This window comes from Chenopodium album, chromosome 4, assembly GCF_948465745.1.
Source record: "Chenopodium album chromosome 4, dcCheAlbu1.1, whole genome shotgun sequence".
Classification (NCBI taxonomy): domain Eukaryota; kingdom Viridiplantae; phylum Streptophyta; class Magnoliopsida; order Caryophyllales; family Amaranthaceae; genus Chenopodium; species Chenopodium album.
This window is the reverse complement of record NC_137837.1, coordinates 70,032,514-70,045,215: the sequence shown is the minus strand read 5'-3', so window position 1 is coordinate 70,045,215 and position 12,702 is coordinate 70,032,514. Positions and strand designations below refer to the sequence as shown.

General features: G+C 32.6%; 1 protein-coding gene and 1 long non-coding RNA gene across 3 annotated transcripts; one reads left to right on the top strand and one right to left on the bottom strand.

Annotated features, from left to right (window-relative positions):
* Positions 1-646: 646 nt before the first annotated feature.
* Positions 647-2,004, bottom strand: LOC145627179 (uncharacterized). Its single transcript, XR_014111341.1, has 3 exons — positions 1,885-2,004; positions 1,598-1,694; positions 647-750 (listed from the first exon to the last, which is right to left on the bottom strand). It is a non-coding gene; the product is annotated as an uncharacterized LOC145627179 (long non-coding RNA).
* A 3,979-nt stretch (positions 2,005-5,983) lies between these two features.
* On the top strand, positions 5,984-10,036 carry LOC145627178 (protein yippee-like At5g53940). 2 transcript variants are annotated; one of them, XM_081679572.1, is made up of 5 exons: positions 5,984-6,305; positions 7,157-7,200; positions 8,592-8,700; positions 9,569-9,624; positions 9,747-10,036. In XM_081679572.1, exons 1-5 carry the CDS (start codon positions 6,210-6,212, stop codon positions 9,760-9,762), a joined length of 321 nt encoding a protein of 106 aa, XP_081535698.1. In that variant the 5' UTR covers positions 5,984-6,209; the 3' UTR covers positions 9,763-10,036. The 2 variants fall into 2 exon arrangements, with proteins under 2 accessions (XP_081535698.1, XP_081535697.1); XM_081679571.1 differs by having other exon boundaries at positions 6,017-6,305; positions 9,767-10,036.
* Positions 10,037-12,702: the final 2,666 nt, after the last annotated feature.

Below are 12,702 nucleotides of genomic sequence, written 5' to 3'. Positions count from 1 at the left end.
TATAAATAAAAGTGTTGCTGGTGTTTCTGCTGCTCAAGCTCAATGTAATGTTCCTATAAATAAAGGTGGTGTTGGTGTTAAAAATGATGATCAAGTTAATCCAAGAGTACTAGTGCGTCTACAAAATCTCAAACTAGATATTTTGTTCCACCCGTAGTTCTTGGCTTTGTTCCAACTTCAACTCAGGATTGTTCAAACTTCAATCCAGAAATGTTTAAACCCCATTCCAGAAATGTTCAATCGACAAATGTTTAATTTATTCCTCCCACGATTCCAATAAATGATCAAGGTGCTCTTATTCAAAGTTCTTCAAGTGTTAAAGACATAAGAATTTGTTTCTATATAGTACCTTTTTTAGTATATTGTTTTTTTAAAATTCAACATATGTAAATGATTATTTATCAATTTGAAAATGAACAAAAGTAAAGAACCAACAACCAATTTATAAAACCTAAAAATTATATATTTTTTTCATACAAATAAAGATTAAAATGAAATATCAATTACAATAATTTTTTTAACAAATAAAATCTATAAGTCTATTTTCCTCCAAAAAAAAACATCTATAAAACTATATATAAGATATGATCATATACACATTCATTAATGAACATATACACTTTCATAAATGAACATATAACATGTACTATTCCTTTGCAAACTTCTTTGCTTATCTTCTATTTAACCTATATTTAGTGTTTTTCTTCAAATAGCATCAGTTCCGCATCCTTGCTTCCTAATTTGGTCCACCTGTTGAACAAAATGAATTAACGAATGTTAATTATTATATACACTACTTTATAAATGAACAATATATCTTACATTATTGAACATTTATCACTTTTACACTATTTGGTTTCAAATCACAAATCTAACTCTCATTAAGTTTAGTAGTGAATGTTTCTATATGCTTCATAATGTATACTCCGCAGTTTGTATAATCAGCGTTGTTAAGCCATTTTATCTTCTCCAAAACAACTACATATTCTTCAATTCCATGTGCAAATTTATATCAAATGTGTAACTTTGGACATCACTACAATATAGCTAGATTGGTTGTAAGATATTAGTTTAAATGCATACAAATGAACATTATCAATATTATACATGAGCATAATGTATAAAAGAAATGAACATTCGTTATTTAGGCATATAAATATATATATGTAAACTGAAATGAACCAATATTAACATATATTTTAAAATGAACATTACTTTATATGTAAATGAACATTATGAATTTCATAAATGATCAAAAGATTTGATAGAATAAATAAGTCAGTTTCTCAACTCAAATGAATGATTATTTATGCATTTCATATATGTGCATAACGTATCATAAAAATGAACATTATTTATTTAGGCATATAAAGTCAAATATAAACTCAAATAAATTCAAATATACAAATGAACATTTATAATTCTATATATGTTCATATATTAACTCGGAATCGTAGAAATATTAACATCTATACCATAAGACTTTTTAATATCTTTTAAAAGTTCTAGATCTACAACTTGAGACTTTTGTTCGCTGTTTTTTTTTTTTTTTTTTTTTTCTACTCTTGTTTAAATAGGTTTTTGAAATAATACTTACGCTTCTTCAGACTATACCTTGTTGTGTTCAACGAACAGGATTCTTCTCTGAATCATCATTCTCTTTATCTCTCTACTTCGAAATATATTTTTCGGTTCTGTAAAAAAAAAAAAAAAAAAAAAAAAAAAAAAAAAAAACAAAACAAAACAAAACATAGTAGATTTTAATGATTTTTGCATAAAATAGTTCTAATCAAGTTAGATTATGTTTCTGAACATGTAATTTCAAAATGAAATACGTAGTAGAAAAAATAGGTTCATACAAAAAATTTTAGTAAAATTACTTACTCTTTCTGTGAATGTTGTTGCGATTGTTGAATTTCTTCGCAAATGTAGACATTTGAAGGAATTTAGCAATATTTTGAAGCAATTTCGTAGTATTTTGAAGCAATTTTGGTTCATATTTTCTGGTTTTGATGAGAGAGAAAGTCTAGAGAAATGAAGAAGAAGGTTTTAGAGAGAATGGTGGGTAGTTACAATAGGTTAGTGGGTTATGGGATGTGGGTAACATGATAAACGCATCGTTTAGAGGGGGGTGTAGGTATCCCTAAGCTACCTACACTAGGGTCTAGTGTATACCAATTAGATGAATATTGAGGAAATTATGGCCAATTTACTAAACTGGGCCCGATTTGAGCTTTAAGTACGGCCCTATGATATAGGGGAGGGCCTAATATAATTTATCATTCCTAATGTAATTAGGAATGGTTTTAGTCTTCTATAATATTCTAGAAGGTTCTTTTCATTCCTAATTCAATTAGGACTCTTCAGAGTTTTAATCAAGATCAAATAGCATTTTCGATGGAAATTATATTATTTTATCTTCCAGTACGGGAAATTTATCAGATTTTCGAAAACGCGTTGAAAACCAGTTTGGCGTCCAACCCCAGGCCTTGGCGCCTGGAACCAGGATTGGCGCCAGACGCCAGCATTGGCGCCTGGCGCTAGCCACTGGTCCTGGCGCCAATGTTGATTTTCGATTTTCAGACTCTGTTTTGTTAAATTATCTTTTTTGGATGATTTTCTCCATAAATATCGTATCAAAAACTCCGTTTTCATTCACCAACTATCTTCATCATTCATCAACAGGCATCATCGATCATCAACTCTCTTCATTCACAAATTATTCATCAATTAGCAGTCAAATAATCCTTTTCATTCATCTCTTTTCATCAACTTTCATTAACCTTCATTCTTTCTTTTCTAAACTTTGCTTTTTAATACAAAATTCCGCATTCGCAAGATCTAGAAACACCTAGCCATATTCGAAGTTGCCTTCGCCCTAGACGTGAAAGGTTTTGATTTCTGAGGGTTTGGTCCCAAATCTCTCTTTCAATTATTTAATTTAATTGCTTTGATTATTATTTTTCCTTGAAGTTACTAACGCGTGTATTTTGTTATTAGAAAGAGGTACGAGGCATCCAAGTAAGTGCTTTAATTGATTAATTGATGTTATGATGTAGAAATCATGTTTATATTATTATTATGATATTCCTAGTATCATGTCTAGGGTAACTTTAATATTAAGTATGATTAAAAGTACGATGCTTCCTATATTCTTCCTAATATTTATGATTGTTAGTATCATGTTAGGGTTAAAGATTTGATTTTTATTGTTTAGTGACATGCTAGGGTTTGTTATTAATCTTGTTAGTATCATGCCTAGGATCTTGCTATTATTATGCTTTAATATTAACATGAACATGATTATGATTATAATTGTTATAATTTATTATTATTTTGATGATTATTTTATTTATGATGATTATGATTATTATTATGATATGATTATTATTATGATATGATTATTATTGATTATGTTGCTTGATTTTTATTCTTTATTGCTTGATCACACCTTTTATTGCATGTTTAAAGGGAAATTGTACTTGCAATCACGCTTAATAAGATAATTAATAATCTTGTTAGGGTTAATTGTGATTATAATTCAAGTGATCGCCAATAATAGTTTATTTGTGCATTATATTCAACCAACATAGATTAAACAGGTTTAGGGTTAATCCTAATTATTGCATGTTAATCAAAAAGCGCACATGAATACGAGCAGAATAAAGTAGAGGCCTATTATTAGGGCAGGTTCAATCTCTTTTAGGTTGGATTTGTACCATCATCCCCGAACCCTTATTTGGTTCATGACCTTATGGAGTTGACGATCTCTTGGATCGTTAAGGGGTGTAGCCTTCACCTCGTGAATGGTTTACAAGTTCCTTAAAAGCTTGTTGGCGACTCTTTTGCTCTATCTTCTTCCCTTTTGGACGCCACCGTACTTTAGTGTATGATCACAGTGGGGTTCAAGCTAGTGGGATTTTAAAGGCTTGAAATTATTCCCTACAATACCCAACATGTCCAAATCAACTCACAAAAAGCCCCAAAACCCCATATAATAATTCCACATAGAATTACAATCACGAATGAACTCCTAAACAAACATTATCCGGAATACTTTAAATAAACATCAAATATAAAAAAAATTGTAAAAATCATGTATTGATAATAGAAAATTTTAGAAAACTAAGCTCAAAACAATTTAAAGCAACTAGTATATGTAGGCTAACGGAAAAGGTTAGATACACGTTGGAAAGAAGGTGACATATCTTGCAAAGGTCGTATCTCGTATTATATAACTCTGAATTGGGTGTTCTTGAGCCTAACCTCAAGAATTTTTCGAGAGAAATAATTTTTCTCACACGGGTAGAAGGCTAAAAATGATTAAAAGTGAGTGAAAAATGACTTGGAACATAAATGGGTTGAAATATTACGAAACAGAGAACAGAAAAGAAGATCTTTGGCAAAGTTGCAGTTGCAGTGGCAATGGTGCTGCAAGTGGCAACAGAGGTGGTTGTGCTGGTGGTGTTCAAAGAGTCATAGCCAAGGAAAAGGGAAACAAGAAATGGAGCTTGGAACCTATGTAGGAAGAAGAGACTTTTGAGCATGAAGATGGATGAAATCTTGGGTTTTATATCGACATCATGCATGAGGAGTTTAACATACTAGTATATTGGATCGATTATAATGTATTTTTTCATAATATCAATATCTCATAATTTATTCTAATAAAAAAAAGGAAAAATTAACAACAAAGGTCCCAACTATGACCGGTCTTCTTAAAAAGATCTCATCTTTCAAATAATCAAGGCCAGACTGTCAGTCCCAACTATGTACATTTTTTCTTCCAATGGTCCGTAACCTTTAACTTACCTGCTAAACCGGTTAAATTAACCACGTGGCATTGTATCATCATTTTTTTTTTGCTGCGTGCTCCTCCTCTCTAAGCTTTCCAATCAACCCTTTGCTAGAACAACCACCAGAAGTAGCTACCCCACCACAAATCACCACCTTCTAACCTACCTAAATCACAAAAGCACCACCCAAGCCACCCCCACAAATCCACCAAGTCAGGCTGCCCATACGAGCCACACCACAAAACCACCCATCGACGCACACCAAGAAGACATGAAGCCACCGTGCTGTCTAGCCCATCCTCATCCCAAAATTACCACCTACTAACCCACCCACACTACATAATCATCACCATAAATCCCGCCAATATACTACGCCAATTATGCAAAAATCAAAAGATCTTATCATCCAAAATCAGGGAAAGTAACTAATTGGTTGTTGGTGTATTAGTGATTGGGACTACACTTGGTAAGGAGGACACATGTTCAATCCCCACAACAACAATTGGGAGGGGACTAGAACCTAATCATCCAGAACTGATCCCCGAATCCGGATTAGCCCAAAGGGTGAACCGGGTGAAATATAAAAAAATCAGGGAAAGTACCAACAGCTTTGGAGGAGAATCATGGCCGCGGCTCGGGCTTCATGGTGAGTGAGCTTGAGGGATTAGGGTGAGACGGATCAAGGCCGAGAATCGCCACCATTGTAGCGTGTGCTATAACTGAGTGAACTCAAATGTCATTAGAGGAGATAATTGGAGGTAAAACGGAATGATGGTGGTGACAATTGGGGTGGTGGAATGGTGGTTTAAGTGTGGAGGGTGGAGACTAAGAGCAGTTGTGGTGGTTATACCGTGAAAGGAGAGAGATTGAGAATAAATTATTGTAATTAAAACATATTACCGACTTAACACGTAACAAGTTATATTAGACTGTTTTGAGAAGAAATAATCAAAGATATTAATGATCAAAATTATTGTTATAACTGGGACTGCCCTTGACGAGACCTTTTAAAATAGATCTGATATATTTAAAACCTTTGTTATTAATTTTTTCCTAAAATAATCAAAGATATTAATAATCAAAATTATTATTCCCAAAAAGAAAATTCCCAATAAATCATCAAAAGACTAGAAGTTATGTCTACTTCATACCTCTTACCATTATAAAAAAATGATGTCTTAATCACAATAATAATAACAGCTAACCGTACAAAACTCTGCTGAGCTGCTGTCGCATGATTCCTGCAACCTCTTTCTCTCTCTTCATACATCTATATCTTTCTTTCTATCTATCTATCCTTTTAGGGTTTTTATCCTTACTAATCTAATCTCTCATTAATTTACTTCACTTCAACTTTCTATTTATATATTTATTTACCAACTATATTCAATTATACAAATTATCAAATTATAAATGGGAAGAATATTCGTGATTGAGCTTGAAGGCAGAACTTACAAATGCAAATTCTGTAAAACCCATCTTGCTCTTGCCGACGACCTTGTTTCCCGGGTATTTTTTCTTCAAGCTCGTGTATTTTTCTCAATTCATCTTTTTATTTTGTGTAATTTTAATTTTAATTTTTCATCTCCCCTGTTTTCAAAATTTGTTTGTTTCCTTATTAAGTGATTTAATTTTTCTGGGTTTTTAATAATTAGATCAATTTATGAATTTGGGGTGTTTTATTTTTACATTTTCTTTTCTGGGTATAAATCAGTTTTTCCAAATGTTATGTTATTACTGGGTTCTGTGATCCTTCAAATATAATCTATAATTTTGTATATATTTCTGTGCTTGTAGTAGTAATCTGAATCAGGGAAAGACTTGGGATTGGAGGTTTTGTATGTTTCGATATATTATGGACTTCCTTCGGTTAGAACTAGTGATCACGTTGATAGTGTAATTTGAACTAAATCCGGACTGATGTCGTCTGTTACAATTTTTGTTGTTGTGCTACAACAAAAGGTGTCATGGTACAACCAATGCTATTTTTTTGAGAAAAAAGAAGTTTAATTAGGTCGTGTTATCCGGTTGTACCATGGACATTCTTGTGAGTATGTTTAAATCTGTAAACAATAACTAAATAAGGTAGCTATTCATGCAAAGGTGTATGTTATTTCACCATGTAAGATTCAAATGCAATGGTGTTATTTTCAATTTCCAGTAAAATAAGAAGGATTGTTTAGTTTTTGATTGGTAATTTATGCACATCTTTATACATCATCTGTCTCTAAATGTCAAAACCGTCAAAGTAGAACAACAATTAGTTACTAAGGGAGAAACTAAAAAGGAACAGAGGGAGTAGTACTTTGTGTTGCTGGTGGTGACTATTCTAACTTACCTTACTCTCACGACTTTTCTAGACTTTTCACTGTCGCAGAGGGAAAGCATATCTGTTCAAAAATACGTGAGTTTCTTTCCTTTTCTCACTCATCATGAACTCCAAATTTCAATTTATCTTAATTTGTAGTCGAGAATTCAATTTATTGTTCAATATTTATATGCATAATGGTTGCTCATTATCTCCAAAATTTAGATTTTTTTTTTTTTTGGACCGAAGAGTGTATTGTTGGACAACAATCTCATCACTATACCATACTACCATGCAACCAAGACTCCTCATGGTACACTCGAAAATATTGTGGACATTAGCGAATTTGCACTTGAGCCTTTATGAGAAGCAATATCTTTATATTGCGTTCCTTAAGTCTAGGTTGCGGCTTATGACTGTGTTTTATTACCACCACTTCCCTAGCCTTGAATATTATCACAAGGAATCAGCCAGGTTTTTTGTACTTTGATCCAGTAGGACATCTTCCAACTATTGTTTTGAAGTTGATGGCTTACCAAGTTACGTGATTTATTTTTGTTCTTGTTTATGTGACTATATAATCTTAATTAAATTCTGGTCTTTTTAAAACCTTTACCACAAACATGAGCTTTGAATTTGTAGCACTACACTTGCTTATTAAAATGTCAAATTATTTGTAAAAAATACAAGCCCTAATAAAATGATTGCGTCAAAAGAAAAAATTAATATTGCCTCTGTTTCATATTATTTGCAACGATTTGACATTAAGTAGAGACGAAAAATGTCTAATCGTTGCAAATAATATGAAACGGAGGTAGTATTTGATATTTTTATGTAGTAAAACTATTTTATGGATTAACTAGGTGATTTTCTATCTTAAGTTTATCACTAGGAACCCATGATTTGGACCACAAAGTTGTCTTTTCTTGTTCTATGCAAAAAGGAAGAAATGGTATTAATATTAAAAGAGTACAAAATTATCTTTAGCTATCATAGTCCTCTATTGGCTTAGAGATACACATTGAATATTTGAGCCATGTAGATTACTGTTTTATTCCTCATTGATATTTCGAACCTTTGAAATTTCAATGAGAGGAAAGCTAAGGTTCAATTGAAGTTCATTGTGGAAAGGTTCAACATTCACATCTTCTATCACTATCAGCGTTTTTATAGTCAAAGAACTGGTAAATTTTAAAGTTGAAGCATGTGCATATTGGAGTTATTTATTATGGAGAGTTGGTTATTTATTATGGAGAGTTGGAAGGGCTATGTCTATTATCAATGAAAGTGACTTTAAGAGTTTCAAATATATTTAGCCAACAATAAGTGAACCATTTAATTCTTTGTTGTTTAGAAATGCTCATTGTATGTGATAATTTTTTTTAATCTTCTGACCTTGGATGTGTTGTCTCGATCACTAACATTATGCCTTATTGATCAATGAATACGATCTCATTAAAATTAAATTCAATTGGCTTCTATTTCAGGGTAAATATTATCCTTGGAGCTTCAGAGGAAAGATTGATGCTTTCTGGGATGCATACTGTTGCAGATATATTTTGCTGCTGCTGTGGACAGATCGTTGGATGGAAATATGTACTGTTCTATCCTTTGCTATCCTTCTCCTTGTTTTCCTCCGCTGCTTGATATAACTGACACTGAAACACTTAGAGCTAGAAAGTTGTCAGGGAAGCATTGTTTAAGCCAGACTAGCCATTGTCAAAGATGCATGTCTGGTCACCAACAGCCTATATGTTTGTTTATTTTGCTGCTTACCATTGAAACACTACGAGCTTAATTATGTCTGTTGGCTTTAACCTTCATCATGTCGCATTCATTAGAGCTAATTATGTGGCTTCAATGGTTTTATCTGGGTCTCTGGGAGCATATCACTGATAGTCATTTTTGTTATTTTCCATTGTCATGTGGCTCTCAGTTGTCACCAAAAACTTGCAATCTGTTTTCTGTGAAGATATTACTGGCTTTGATGGTGAAGTTGTATGGTGTGTACCAGGGATAAAGTTCAAAGCTTATGTGCATCTATCAGCCTTTTGCTACCTTTTCATCTCTGCGGAAAAAGGGGATAGAATAATAGCCTGGTCTGTTGGCTATTGTAGATTGTTTCCTGATGTTGACCTGTTGGCTTGACTTATTTTAGTCAATGGAATTGAAATTTATCTAAGTTAACAATTTTCGTTGCCATCTTTATACGGTGTCATTTTAATATTAATGTAAGTTTTTACGGTGTCATTTTTAATATTTTAACAAATGATTATGGTTATTGGGATTGATTGGTTTTAATCTATATCTGTTAATCTGATTGTGACCAGCGACGCCTATTTTTTACTTGGTCATACATAAAAAATTCTAGCTTATTTTGCGTATTTAGGTAGTCTAAAGTTGTTTTCTATGGTTTTGACCTCGTTGATCCACCTATTTTGACAATTTTGTGTTCTCAATTTAGGAAGCAGCTTGTGAGAAAAGCCAGAAATACAAAGAAGGGAAATTTGTCCTCGAAAGGTAAAATCATCTCCTTAGTCTTTGGATAAAGTACTTAGATATGGGCTCCTTTTGGCCCTCTCAATTACACCAATTTTTTTATTTTTTATTATATTATTTCATTAGTCAAGTAAAAAGTTCAGCCTACAATGTGTGTAAACAGAGGCAGGATTATTGATGGATTCGACACTGACGTCTCTGAGTTCTACATTGATGCTCGTTTGATGAGTGATGCTGAGGATGTTTAGATATGTTCCATATCCCACATGTAAGATGTGCTCTATGTTGTGAGTGGAAAACATGTTTTAGCATCTACGTTTGTATGAATAGATTCGGTAAACCATACCTGTATATATGAGCATGACAATTCCTGCTGGGTGTAATCACTGAGTTCTGTGGTTGGCATGAATTTTAATCCCCGTGTTTTCTGATTGATTTAATTCTTTTTTTTTTTTTTTTTTTTTTTCAAAGAAATTTTTTTATTTTAATATAGTCTATACATGAATAATAATAGGAGATGGATCTATTAGAGATGTTGAATTAAATATACTTCGTATTCATTCACTGCAAATATAATTTATTGTAGTCTAGACTTGTGAATAAGATCTTGTAGCTTAAATTTTTCTTAACTAACTAGATAAACAGGCAAGTCTTTAAATATGGATGAAAACACCTTAAATCATTTTCAAAACTTGGAAAAGGGAAATGTACCCGTCTTTTGTATCATTGTGTGTACACACATTTGATATGAAGTGGTAAAAGTATAGCTTTATTATTTGTCCTAATACTGTTAAAACCCAAAATTATGCCTTGAATGTGGATGGGGAGAGTAGAGGCGACTGCCAAGAACACAGCTGGTGGAGTGATGGTGGAGCGTTGGGAACAAGGATTGGCTATTCGACCATCTGGAGGCTGGCCCTGCTACTTGGTGGGTCAAGGCTAATTTCGACACTTGGTGCGAGTAGAAGTTGGTGGGTCCGTCCGTATAACAGTGGCAGTGGGGTGGTGTCTTGTGCTACTGTCCAGTTTTGGGGGCTGTAGGGGCCAAGAGTGATGGAAGCCAAGGCGGTTTTTTGAGGTTAAAGATGGCGGCTAGTGGTCAAGACTCAAGAGAGATTGTCTCATGGTTACTTGCAGCTTCCTTGTACATTGCCCTTTGCTAAATGAACACTTCTAGTCTTATTTATTTCTTCTTCTCGCACACGATGAAATATGAACTTATTAAGAGCACATTTCGCCTTTTGACTAATATTATAGCCTATGTGAAGCTAATTAGATTGTACATGAAGAGAGATCGATCAAAACTAAATGCAAGAGCAAGTTATTAGACAACTCTGACTTTAGGGCCTTTAGTTTTGGATTAAGATGATATTTTTGTTTAAGTACTTGACCAAGATTTCGTGGGCCTAGCCCAAGTGATACATGAATGTGTGAGGGTAATTAGGGTCATTTTTTCCTGAGGATGAAGCCAGCCTAAACTTCTACACATCTACAGTAATGTTAAGTCCTTGCTTGGTGAATCAATCAATTAGGAAAGTGATGATCATAGGAAACTCTCTCTTTCCCACTACCGCAAATGGCATTAATAAATCTTTTCTTTTTTAGTTCCTGAAATTCTGTTTTTCCTCAAATCTTAATTTTACCGCATGGTTAATAACTTCATACGGAGTATAACTAACGGTTAACATTTTCCTACCATTCCTTTAACTTGTCCCATACTCCCATTGAGATACAGAATAGAGTTGATACTGATTGTCTGATAGGCATAAAATTAAATATTACCTCCGTTACATATTATTTGCAACGATTTGATATAAAGTTGAGGGAAAAAATGTCTAATCGTTGCAAATAATATGTAACGGGGGTAATAAAAATAGATGAAGTAAACACTGGAAAGAAACAAAACGAGTTTCCATATTTTTTTTTACACCTCTATTTATAAAATAAACTTGTCATATTAGGCAAATATAAATACTCTCTGTTCTTATATTTTTAAATTTGACTTTTTACGGTCTCTAAAATACGCGTTAAAAAATTACATAGATATCTCCAAATCTATACGCACAAAAGTTATAAAATATTTTTTAAAAAAAAACACATAATACATCCAACTAGATCCCTCCTAGAGGGAGACCTCTTGGTGCAGTGGCTCAAGGGGTCACCTCGCATCCTCGAGGTGTGAGGCTCGAGCCTCATTAGCAACAAATCCCACCCATTAACTTTCTAGGGCATTGCCAATTAGGTTTCCTGCCATAGGAGTCCTCGAATGAGGCTCGGTCAACCTTATTATTGAAAATTTCTCGCTAGAGGCGGATGCGTGATGCTCCGTGCATCCGTTTTTTTTTAAAGGCGGAATGAATATTTAGTTGTTCATTAAAGAACATATACGTAGTAGTTGTTTTGTAAAGAACATATAGCTATTTTATAAAGAACATCACATATAGTATTTTTTTAATGAACATATAGTTGTTTTGTAAAGAACATATAACTATTTTGTGGAGAAAAAAAAACATTCAGCTTATATTTTTTATATATATATCTAAAGAACATCTGTAATATTAATAAAGAACATAATAATATAATACAATAAACATTATTTTTATTCAACCACTATAATTTAACTACAAAATTCAAAGAACATTTCAGAATAAACAATTAACATTATGTTACAAATAAAAGTACATTATAGTGACAATCAAAGAATATGAAGAAGAATATTATTTAACAGCATGTTATGTCCTTTACAATTCTATAACATTTTTTTTCATTTTAACTAAATATTTTTTACATTTCTATACAATGTTCATCTTTTGTACGTATTTACAATTCTATAACATGTTCTTTTCACTTTAACTAAATGTTCATTATATTTCTACACAATATTCTTTCCGGTTTTTTTTTTTTTTGAAGGGATGCACCATGTGAATCGTACACCCGCCTACAGAAACCACGCATTGCCTTATTGTGTTAAAAAATAATAATAATTAGATCTCTGTTGACCATACTATTTCAAATAGATTAATGGTTTTGTTTTCTTGCGCAACTCCTAATTTTTTATTAATATTACCTTGACATTTTGACAAAAAATAAATAAATAAT